Source organism: Nematostella vectensis, chromosome 5 (genome assembly GCF_932526225.1).
Source record: "Nematostella vectensis chromosome 5, jaNemVect1.1, whole genome shotgun sequence".
Taxonomy (NCBI): Eukaryota; Metazoa; Cnidaria; class Anthozoa; order Actiniaria; family Edwardsiidae; genus Nematostella; species Nematostella vectensis.
In genome coordinates this window covers 14732116-14744624 of record NC_064038.1, presented here as the reverse complement: position 1 = coordinate 14744624, position 12509 = coordinate 14732116, and the positions used below count along the sequence as shown (strand labels likewise).

General features: G+C 42.1%; 2 protein-coding genes across 2 annotated transcripts; both read right to left on the bottom strand.

The window, feature by feature from the left end:
- Nucleotides 1–737: 737 nt before the first annotated feature.
- LOC116612509 lies at nucleotides 738–4304 on the bottom strand. Its single transcript, XM_048727835.1, has 2 exons — nucleotides 910–4304; nucleotides 738–838 (listed from the first exon to the last, which is right to left on the bottom strand). Exon 1 carries the CDS (start codon nucleotides 4302–4304, stop codon nucleotides 1215–1217), a length of 3090 nt encoding a protein of 1029 aa, XP_048583792.1. The 3' UTR covers nucleotides 738–838; nucleotides 910–1214.
- Nucleotides 4205–7493, bottom strand: LOC125563083. The gene is made up of 2 exons (XM_048727836.1): nucleotides 7310–7493; nucleotides 4205–7238 (listed from the first exon to the last, which is right to left on the bottom strand). Exon 2 carries the CDS (start codon nucleotides 7078–7080, stop codon nucleotides 4348–4350), a length of 2733 nt encoding a protein of 910 aa, XP_048583793.1. The 5' UTR covers nucleotides 7081–7238; nucleotides 7310–7493; the 3' UTR covers nucleotides 4205–4347.
- Nucleotides 7494–12509: the final 5016 nt, after the last annotated feature.

Genomic DNA, 12509 nt, shown 5'->3' with positions numbered 1-12509 from the left:
TGCGGATGGATTTTCGGATATTTCTTATTTTTTTTTTAATAGGTATGAGCTCTATGTCAGAAGCAGAATTGTTAGGTTTTAGGAAGTGTTCAGCGGCGTGGGTTAGTATAGATCGAGATTGGGAGTCTGCAGTTCTGCGGTGGTCATTAAAGCGTTCTTTTAATTTGCGTGGCCATTATAATGTCATATTGTGTTGCTATATCATTTTGTTTCTCTTTGTCAGATAATGATTCTTTGAAAATTTGGTCATAATAGCTCCAATGGCTCAAAAGTTACGGATGGGGGGCGAAAGCCTCCCCCCTTTCCCCTGGTAATAGGAAGCTCCAAAAAGCCCGGTCTGAATAGGGTTAAGGATAGTAAAAATGTATTCTAGTATAATAAGTGCACGGAAGGGACCTTTTGCGAAGTTATCATGATTGGTGTTGGCGAATGGGTAGGCGGGCGAGCGACACACAGGGTACCCGCGCGATGACCACAACAACTGAGTCGCTTAGTTATACACCATTTCTCTATACCTATGGGGCTTCGCGGCACTGCTAATATATAGGGGCTATCTCGACACTAATGGTAATCGATGGTTACATATACATACATATCAATATAATACTAGTTAAATACTTATACATATCATTATGATAATATCTAGGGGCTGTTATCTCGACACTCATAGTGATTGATGGTTACATATACGTACATATCTGTTGGAATTCAGATAGGTCAGATAGATGAGATGCTTCTGGATATGAACACAACTTTTATTTTCCACTTGTCGATATTCACGGGTAAAGTTCTACACGAGTTTCAACTTCAAAATTATCACGAATTACCACGAGATTCGCTGAAATAAACAAATACTGAAGATGAAAATTATGGCAATTTCCGCTAATTATACAAACGCATGATACTTACACGGGTGCGGAATCCATCCAAAAACAAATCCATACAATATTCATTAGATTCAGGTCAAAAACTCCAATAAAAAACTCCAGGAAATTCTCGACGAACTGAAAACGTTTTGCACGAGGCTATGCGACCGCGCAAAGCTCGGAACCAGGCCTCTAACACAGGGAGCCCGGATAATGGCGACAACATCCCGCCCCCCATGAACTCCTGCGGAGGAGGTTCATAACTATAAACGTATTGTCATAACGCTAATGTCCGTTCTATATTACACTATCTACGTCTGTCCCTTGAGTCTCCAATCCGATCCGTATCTAGACATCCTCATCCTCGGCTTCCAGCAGACACAACTTGGTTACCGGGCGCTTGTAGGTCGTCCCTTTACCGCGCACCTCTGCACTCCTTACCAATCCATCCACGCCAGGAAACACATTAATCACGCGCGCAAGAGGCCAGTTGTTTCGTCCAACGTTGTCGTCCGCAACGAGCACTATATCTCCGACGTGTAGGTTTCGCTGTTTCCTGTTCCACTTGCTTCGAACTTGCAAGGAAGGAATGTACTCTTTCAACCAGCGACGCCAGTAGTGGTTAGCAAGTAATTGCGCTTGTCTCCACCGCTTCCGACTGTACTTATCTGCCCGTTCATCCGTATCCGTAGGAAGATTCATCGTAGGTCGCACGTTCAGAAAGTGATTGGGCGTAAGAGGATCCTCATCATCAGGATTCTCTGGATTCCGGGTTAGCGGTCTTGAATTCGCGATACGTTCTGCCTCAGTAAACACGGTGGTCAGCACTTCATCGTTGAGGGGGTTCTTCCCCAGGATCGCCTTCAGACTTCGCTTGACGACTCTCACCATCCTCTCCCACACGCCTGACATGTGGGTGGCTCCAGGTGGATTAAAGATCCACTTGCATCCTTTCGCAGAACACTCACGTTCGATCTTGTCATGATCCATTCCTTCCAGATGTTCACGTATCTCCCGATCAGCTCCCACAAAATTGGACCCGTTATCCGACCACAGTTCCACAACATGGCCCCTGCGATTCAGGAACCTCATCAGAGCGAGTATGAAATCATCCGTCTCTAGCGACTTAGCTAACTCGAGATGAACTGCTCGGGAGTTCATGCAAACAAAGATAGCTCCCCAGCGCTTCTCAGTCACTCTTCCTCTTCCCCGCTTAACATATAGCGGTCCAAAATAGTCAATACCTGTATACGTAAAGGGTGGCTCGTAAGGGATCATCCGAATTCTAGGTAGATCTCCCATCTCTTGCTTCAAAGTAGTTCTTCTTTGCTTGCGACAATGAATGCATCTTCCAAGAACAGCCTTGATGACCACTCTCGCTTTCACAATCCAAAACTGCTCTCTCAGCAGGGATAGTACTTGTTCCACGCCACAATGACCGTTGCTTTCGTGTAGGTGGCGGATCAAGATAGTAGTGATATGACTCTGTTTCGGCAATATCATGGGATTCTTGGCATCATCACTCATCGGTGCCATCGAGATCCTTCCTCCAACTCTCATAACTTTATCGCCTTTCATGACCGGCTTAAGCTTCAAGATAGCACTAGCAACATTCACCTCCTTTCCTGCCTTCAGAGCCTTCACTTCTTCAGGGAAACTTTCCCGCTGTACTAGTACAGCTATTCGTCGCTTGGCGCGTTCTATGTCGTCTGGACTTAGCTTGTTCTCTGACTCTCCAGGTGTCTTTTCAGTAGGCTTTGCATGCTTTCTTGTCTTCAACCACTCCACAAACTTCATTACCCACGCAACCTTTCGAATGGTCTTCATCCAATCAGAAGTGTCGGTTAGAAGCTTTTCCAGGCCATCTCCTGGCTCCAGGTCAGTGAAGAACACTTCTTTCTTTGTCTCCAGACTTTCTTCAGACAGGGCATCAAATTTATTATCTGGCCATTGATCTTCTGACTCTCTCAAGAAACTCGGACCATTAAGCCATCGCTCATCCCGGAGAAACTCATCTATGGTTAGACCTCGACTTACTTCGTCGGAAGGATTTAGTTTTCCCGGACAGTGTCGCCATTGGTCAGGATTAGTCGCTTCGCGAATCTCTGTAACCCTGTTGGCTACATACGTCTGGAATCTGCGGGTTTCATTATTGATATAGTTAAGTGTTATCATCGAATCAGTCCAAAACACGACTCTGTCAGGCTTCAGGTCCAGTTCTCGGCGAACTGCTTGGTCCACCCGTGTTGCCAGTAGGGCTCCTTGTAGCTCCAGCCTTGGGATGGTTGAGCCTTTAATAGGTGCATTCCTTGACTTTCCGGCGACGAAAGCACACTCCACCATTCCGTCCGGGTACTCGATTCGTAAGTAGCTTACTGACCCGTATCCTGCCTCCGAGGCATCACTAAAGTGATGGAGTTGTAGTCCAACACCTTCATGGTCTGGCCTGCTGAAGTAGCATCGGGGGATGGACAAATCTTCAAGCCGTACAAGTTCCCTTTTCCATGTCTGCCACTGACGCAGAATGTCTCCACTGAGCGGCTCGTCCCATGGTGCCTTCCGAATCCATAGGGCTTGCATGATCTGCTTGCCACGCATTATCACTGGTGCAGCAAAGTTCAAAGGGTCAAAGACAGAGCTGATTGTCGATAGTACTCCTCTCATAGTATCAGCCTTCTCAGTGTTGCTCACCTTGAACCCGAAGGTGTCTGTCTCCACGTTCCATCTAACTCCAAGTGCCCGCTCGACTGGGAGTTCATCAAGATCTAAATCAAGCGTTGGTGCTGCCCTCTTCTCGATAGGCACTTCAGCAAGGACCTCCCTACTGTTACTCATAAACTTTGTGAGGTTGAACCCTCCTCTACCACAAAGTTCGGTTAACTCGTTCGCAAGCGTGACTGCACTCGCACTCGTGTCTACGCTTTTTAGTACATCATCCACATAAAAATTATGCAGGACAGTTTCGATGGTGGTATCTCCAAAGTCACCAGCATTGTCAGTTGTAGTTTTCTTGAGTGTCCAGTTGGCTGCACAAGGCGAGTCGGTTGCCCCAAAGACATGCACGTTCATGGCATATTCTTCTGGAGGGTCATCAGAGCTTTTGTCCCACCAAAGAAATCGCAGAGAATCTTGGTCTTCTTCTCTAACTCCGACCTGAAGGAACATCCCTTCTATATCAGCTACCAATGCAACATTGTCCTCCCTGAACCGTAGGAGCACCCCAGTCAGGCTGTTTGTACAATCAGGTCCATGTAACAAGTTCTTATTCAACGAAGTACCTTGGTACTCTGATGCAGCATCAAACATTATCCTCAGCTTACCAGGTTTGTTGATATTCGTCACTGCAAAATGAGGTAAGTACCAAGTTCTCGGTCCAGTCTCTTGTGCTTCTTCTGGGCTGAGTTTGCGTGCATGCCCTTTAGTGATATACTTCTCCATGGCTGCTCGATACTTCTCCTCCAATCCAGGCTCTCGTGAAAACTTACGCTTCAAGACTATTCAGTCTTTTATCGGCTTCATTCCGGTTATTAGGTAGGGTCACATCATCATCCCGCCACAGGAGGCCTGTTTCATAGTGACCATCACGCTTAGTAATGGTCTTCTCCAACTTATCGATAGCCTTCCTGTCTTCCCTGGACAGATGGTGCGATATAAAACTTGGGGATCCCTTGTCCGTCCCAACACTCTTTGTACCGAAACTCTCCAAATCCCAGAACCGCTCAATCTGATGCTGAAGTTCTTTTTTATAATCAGCAAAGTTCAGGTTTACTTCCTTGCATGAGGTCTCCCCTTGAAGGGTTCCTGTAATTACCCATCCAAGAGGACCTCTCAAAGCCTTCAAATCACTGGCTTTCGTCGCTGGTCTACGCACTTCAAACACCTCATGCGCATAGCCAACGTCCTTTCCTATCAGAACCGAAACCTTAGGCATGTCTACCGAGGGAATCTCAATATCCCTCAGATGAGGGTGTGCCTCTCTGTCAATATCTTTAGGAAGACACTTTTCGTTGACATTGAATTTCTTCGTTACCAAACCCTCAGTTACGGGAATTCTATCCCCTTCACCACTTGCGTGTTGCAGTTCAAACTCCACAACCTCTATCTGTTCCTTACTACTTCCCATCATGGTGGTGATGGATATTTCCTCAGTATGACCTTTAAGTTCGAGTTTCGCTGAAACCTCCGAGCTTATCATAGTTCCTCTTGAGCCATTATCCAGTAGCCCATACGTTGTCAGAGAGTTCCCATTTGGGGCAATCAATTTAACTGGTACAACATGTAGTAACACCGTTTTTGTGGCTCTTTCAGAAAATGTTGCGTATTGCTCGGTTTGCCTGTGTGGCTCCCCACCCCGGGTGCCCTGAGCATGGTCTCTTCTAGGGGGTCCCTCGGTCGTCCCCTCCCCTGCGCTCGAGTTAAGTTCTTTGGGAGGGTCATCTTTAGCTCTAGGGGGGTTATGTAACAAGGTGTGGTGTTTTCGCTCACTTTTGCAGTTACAAAAAGTGGTTGTATGGCATCTGTCCCTCATATGTCCTGGCCTAAGGCATATATGACACAATCTCTTCTCCTTTACCAGTCGCCAACGGCCGGGTAAGTCCCTTCCCTTGAAATTTGCACAGTCTGAAAGCCTATGTTCTCCTTGACAGCAAGGACAGGTCTTAATTGGGGCTTGTTTACCCATAGTAGTTTCAGGGGGTGAGCCTTCCATGTCTGTTTTAAAGACAGAAGTCTGTTTCTGGTAGTTCTTGCCTTTCCCACCCTGCTCGGGTCTTTTATCACCACCACCCTTGTTCTCACTCATGCTTAGGTCAACAAAACCTGGGTCATTCTTTATGGCTGCTTGCCTCTTCACATAATCTGCCAAATCTGAAATCTTAGGGATACCCCCCTTTTCTCTTATCTTGTAGGATACATCACCCCATTTATTTACTAAATACTGGGGAAGCCTTCTAACTATCTGTTTCATGTTTGAGATGGTACTGGCTTCAATAGCATATTCCCCAACAAGTTTCTTTGAGGCTGATTCAAGTTGCTCTGCAAAATCCCTCAGTCCCTTATAATCATGATTGTTCAATCTTGGGCCTCTGGTCAAATTGTCAATACAAGAAGCAGCGACGGTCGCTGGCTGCCCATATCGGTCTTCCAAAATATCAACTATCACTGAATAGCTGCAACCGGAAACCCTCTCCACAACTTCAAAAGCCTCCCCCGAGAGGAACTTCGGTAGGAATTCAACCTTTTGTGAATCACTTAAAATTTCATCTTCTAAATTATCTCTCAATCTCTTCCTAAAATTAGGAAAGTCACTTGGATTCCCAGAGAACTTAACAGGTTGCATGGCTTGGAGCATGGTCAGCTTTAACATGATATCAGTACTGTTCACGGGAAGAAAACCAAACGGGGTTTTCCTATAACTACTAGGGGGGGCTTCTTGGTCATTAATCTGGGGTTTTCTCTCAGGAATGGGGTCTTTAGGATGGGAAGGGCCCTCCATTAGCTTAGGTGTGTCTGGTCTAGGATTATCAGGAATGGGGTCACATTGCTCGGTCCATTTCATTAGCTTTTCCTCTTGAGACATGGGTGGCATGACCCCTACATCCCCTTTATACTTTTCTGACACACAACTATCAGACTCACTCCCTCTCTCTTCTAATAACTCGGCTTCCTTTTCTGCGATTTGAACCTGGAACTTGAGCTTACATGCTCTCGCTTTCTGTTCATATTCCAATTCTATTTTCTTACGTTCCAGATCCATTCGATGCTGAGCTATCTCTTCTTCTTGTTGCAAAAGAAGCTTTTTCATTTCTATTTTCTCTCTTAATTTCCTAGACCTACTAGACAGCCTTGACTTAGTTGAGTTTGACTTTCCTTTCTTCAAACGTTCATTTTCCAATTTGGTAGTAGTTTCACACTCATTACGAGTTTCTTCAAATTTCTCTTTCACTCTGTTGAATTCATCGGTTGCCAATTCTTCCAAAATGTACGACTGATAGCAGTCCTCATAGTTATTCAAAGCCGACTGTAATTCATTCAAGGCTGTCTGTATTTCATTGGCTCTAGAGGGATCATCAAGACAAGTTTTGAGCTCTTTCATGTGAATACTCACGCGCCCTAGGTAGCCTCCTAGGGACCTTTTCTTGCTTTCTATTCGTTCGACTTCACTACTAGCTTCGTTTTCACTCATGTTTCCAAGATAATAATCCTCAGTGTTCATTTACTCTTCCGTCGAATGATGTTGGAATTCAGATAGGTCAGATAGATGAGATGCTTCTGGATATGAACACAACTTTTATTTTCCACTTGTCGATATTCACGGGTAAAGTTCTACACGAGTTTCAACTTCAAAATTATCACGAATTACCACGAGATTCGCTGAAATAAACAAATACTGAAGATGAAAATTATGGCAATTTCCGCTAATTATACAAACGCATGATACTTACACGGGTGCGGAATCCATCCAAAAACAAATCCATACAATATTCATTAGATTCAGGTCAAAAACTCCAATAAAAAACTCCAGGAAATTCTCGACGAACTGAAAACGTTTTGCACGAGGCTATGCGACCGCGCAAAGCTCGGAACCAGGCCTCTAACACAGGGAGCCCGGATAATGGCGACAACAATATCAATATGATAATAGTTAAATACTTATACATATCATTATGATAATATCTAGGGGCTGTTATCTCGACACTCATAGTGATTGATGGTTACATATACGTACATATCAATATGATAATAGTCAAATACTTATACATATCATTATGATAATATCTAGGGGCTGTTATCTCGACACTCATAGTGATTGATGGTTACATATACGCATATCAAACACATTCCCCAAGGATAGTGTCCTTCGTTTGCATTGCCTTATATGGTCATTGATGCCTATATTTAGAATAGCTAAAGTTTTCCCGCTCCCTGATCCCCAGAATATATAGTGAAAAATGCTGATTCCTGTCAATTTGAGACTCGTGGCGAGAATTTGTCAAAAAAAACCTGACAGCTTGGCCAATTTTTATCTCACTAATATTGAAAAGCCCTTAGACCCAGGCCTCCCAGAGATTGACCGAGCGGGTTTGAAGGTCACCCAAATATTGATATGTACATATCAATATGATAATAGTCAAATACTTATACATATCATTATGATAATATCTAGGGGCTCTCGACACTGGTAATTTTGAGCGCGTAGAGCTCAAGGGAACATCTATTTACCCCAAGAGGCCGTATCCCTGATGGCCTATGTGGTTCATCTTCTCTTTAGTCTCTTTGCTTTGGTGTATTCAAGCGAACCTGGTAAGTTTGCATTTAATCTATTAGTATCGGGACATTGTAATTATTCAATTTTCGTTTATATAAAAACCCTTTGGGACTTCGAAAAGTGTCCGTAACGTGAAGGTGTGAAGAGTTTGACTGGCAGGAAAAACATGATTTTAGAAAGTGTCCGCTCTATGGAGATTCCACTGTATGTCTGTGTCTGAGTGGCGATGACGGAGATTTTCATACAGTTAAAGGCAGGATAGCAGCCTATATCAATATGGCTGCCGTTATTTCTGTCTAAAACCCTTCGTTAATTCTAGCAATGTTCATTGATTATTTTTTTAGGGGACTGCAACTTCGATCGCGACTTCTGCAATTGGACAAACGAACAAGGAACAGATGATTTCGATTGGTCGAGGAATAAGGGCCCCACCTCAACCTATGGAACCGGGCCATCAGCTGATCACACTTCTGGTGCGTGCAAGCTTTCTTTGATTTCTACTTTAGTGATGGTTGTTATTATGTTAATAATGCGGCTATGCTGATGATGGCAAAGATTACGACGATAAAAAAAGTAAAGTCGACGACGACGACGACTTTTGATGATGATAGTGAAGATTGTGTTGTTATCGGTGATGATATTGATGTTGATTTTGTTGGTGTTGATACAATACATTGTTGTTGCATATAACTTAATGACACATACCAAGCTTGGTTGTCTTATGATGTTTCGTTTAGGAGATATGTATATAGATATGACATCGGGATAGTTTTGCTTGAAGTGACGTCATCGATTGCATCGATTGAGTCATGTGACCATATTTTGGCACCGCCCTTGACACATACGTGACACTATAAAAGTTTCATGTTTTAATTTTTTTTTATTAGATGAATGTTTTGTTTTGATGACAGCAGCATGTTCTGCTTCTAGTGATGACGTCACAAAGACGTGACAATATTGGAGCAGCCAAATTGACAACCAAATGAAACCTACCGAGTTTGGTTGCCATACGATGTTTCTTTAATGAAATATGATTTTTTTAAGATATCTGCATATTTTTGCTTCTATTGACGTCATTTATGAAGTGACCATCACAATCACTACATTGGTGCACCCCCTTGACACCTTCATGACACATTCCAAGATTGTCATATGATGTTTCGTTCATGCGATATGGATATTTTTGTTCTTAATGAAATCCATATCAATCAATGGTTGTCGTTTTTTAAAATGTTCTAAAAGAGTCTAGGGCGAGCGTGCAGGAGATTTGTTATATTCTAAAACGTTAGGGACTAGGCTCCATTTTCAATATGAATGCCAGCAAAATCGTAGTCAACACGAATTCCTGCTAGTTTACGTGGAAATTCTCGACTTACAAAAGTTCTAGAGCGACAAAAAAGCTAGCCTTCCTTGACAGAAATGTGACACCTGCCAGGTTTGCTTTTAATCACGTTTTTTTATAAGTTACATCATCGATGAAGTCACACAGCAGGTGACCATATTGTAGCATCCCCCTTGACACCTACATGAAACCTACCGAATGAAGTCCGTCCCATACGATGTTTTTTGGTGTAATATAAATATCTTTTATTTTGATAACGTCAGCATATTTCTGCTTCTAGTAACGTCATCGATGACGTCACAAATCACATGGTTGCACAGCCCTTGACACATACATGACACCTGCCAAGTTTGGTTGTAATACGATGAAGTTTGGTTGTCATACGATAGCGACGGACGGACATCGCGTCACGGAAACTCGAGTAGATGGGTTACCAATGTTTGTTACTATATTTTTTTTGTATACCACGGTTTTATAACTGTTTTATATTACATTATGAACATACAGTTTTATTACAGTTTAATAATTTATGGCCATCCGTAATAATTAAATGTAATACACTAGTACTACACACAAGTACTTAAAAAATAACTACAAAACAGGCAGACGTCAACATAGAAAAAACTGCAAACATTAACATGCAGTAACAATTAACATGAGAAATGGATATCCGCTTATAGGAAAAGTAGTAGCGGCAGCGATATAAAAAGGCATCCATGGCATAATAGCTGTTCTAAGATCAAGTGAGATACCGAGTTAACCCTCATTAAGCCATCCCCCCCCCCCCCCCCCCCCCTTCCTCCGGGAAAATCGCTATAAATTCTGAACCATAGCAACATGGCGACTTTTCCTAAAATCTACCTGCAGACTTTTGATGCCATTGACATGAGGAGGAGACGCTTCATGTTTCCATGGCAATCGTTTTTTTTTCACACATAAGTTTCACAAAAACTAAAAAGCAGTTATTTTTTTCTATTTTTGGCCTTGTTTCTCAGATTTAAGTGCCTGTTTTGACTTTATAAGTTTGCTTAGGTGACAAGTTTTAAAACCGCGCTAGAATTTCTTTACCTTGAATACTATGGGGAGGGGTGGGTAAATTTTGCTCTCTCAAAGCTGTAGTTAAAAATGTCATTAGATTTACTAGATGACACTTTAAAAGCTAATATTATGCATTATCAGTATTAAGAGCAGTGATACATGCATGCAAATACTTTTTTCTGTTATAACTCCAGATTTATGCTTTTTTGCAAATATCATAAGAATCCAAGATGGCAGATCCAAGATAGCGAAAAAAAAGATTTTAAACGTTTTTATGGCCTTTTTGAATTGCAAAGCTGTTAAAAGGTTGATTCTGACATATCTGAATGATGCAAGATGATTTCAACCTGATATCTGATAATATTTGAAAGAATAGCTACAAATCGTATTTATGACGTCATTGTGACGTCATAATCGATTCAACCACACAAAAAATAGGGCGCAACGATTTTGTACATGCTGGTGATCATTGTCTGTAAGTTTGATGGTTGTAGCCTAAACGGTTCATGAAATAGGGGGGTGGGGGGATTCTTTTAGCCCCCACGTCTCAGACAGCTCAAAAAGCCCAGTCTGTATAGGGTTAAGGTGAGACTGGAAAACATCACATACTTTTTTCTTAGCAAGACTTGATGCATTTGGCAGTTGGCATTGGAATTTGATATTGAGTAGAAGCTGTTTAATCCTGAGGAAAGGAGGTTAAAAAGAGGAACTGCAGAAAAGCAAAACGTGCTTTTGCCAACATCAGAAGAGAACCAGATTGTTAGAAACCGGCGACCTTGTTCTCCGCACATGCGAAACAAAAGAAAAACAAAACGCAAAAAAGAGGAGAGTCCGGATTATTGAGAAAAAAAAGAAAGATTCAATAGTTTCCTCTACTTTATCAAATCACAAATGGGGAGCCAGTTTAGTCGAGAAAAAAGCGAAACACACGAGACTGAAAAATCCTCAGATGAGATAGTGCACGCAGCGCGCGTCTGAGCGGAAAACTAAAAACTGGAAGGTTTGTGAGCGGTTGCCACATACGCTAGCGCCGTAAAAGAATTGACTTTGAGCGCAGGCATTGAAATAATGTAAGCACGAAGTAGTCACCTCACCAAATCTGTAAGGATTCGTAGTTCTAAGAGAAAAGTTTTAAATATCAAATTTAGAGGAAATCATGACTTTATCCGGATGGGGAGTAAACATGGAGGTTGACAGCCATGCTCATTGGGGAGTTGTTGAAGTGAGTTCCAGAAAGAGAACAAGTAAAAATCAAAATCTGCACTTTTTCAATTTTGGACAAGAAAGGGGAATTAACTCAAAATGACAAGTTTAATTTTGCAGAAACGGGATATTTTGATTGTTGCTCGTGTTTCCTCCACAAATACTGTTTTTTAATGCTCAAAAGGGGATATATTGCATACATTCTCTCATCGATTCTAATGATGTGCCCGAATACATGGCTCGAGCCTCTAGTAGTTTATCGAGGCAATCGTTACGTTACAATTAGCACAATCAATGCATCCCCTGAGCCACATCGTACAGTCCGATTAAACATCGTAAAAAAAATATTTTAACCAATGCCTCCTTTAGACCGTTTATGCGTGTCAAACAAATCAATTCCAGGTCATACAGGCCCAGAATAGCAGTGTAAACATTTTGGAATCAATTTGGTTTCAGAAAAGACAGCATTTTAGGAGAGCTGTGGGGATTCATTAGAATTTTTTTTCTTATCCAGGTAAAGCCAAACATAAAAAAAACACTGTTTTTTTTAAAAAAAAACACAGCTTAAAACTAGCCAGGAGTCAATGGGTTAAAACACAATATATAACGACAAGAATGGTCTTCTCTCTTATTATAGCAGTATACGACAAAATGCAGGACGATATTAGGTCAGCCTTTACTAAATATCTCAACACAGTCAAGAAATTACTTAATTATATAGAAAGAACGAGTAATGATATTGTAGGTTGTTATGGCTCAAATTGCTTGATTAGACCAGACTCTAGAAACAATG

Bases quoted from the DNA above. Each gene is read 5' to 3' on its own strand.
- LOC116612509 (XM_048727835.1), bottom strand. From the start codon at position 4,304: ATGGAGAAGTATATCACTAAAGGGCATGCACGCAAACTCAGCCCAGAA.
- LOC125563083 (XM_048727836.1), bottom strand. From the start codon at position 7,080: ATGAACACTGAGGATTATTATCTTGGAAACATGAGTGAAAACGAAGCT.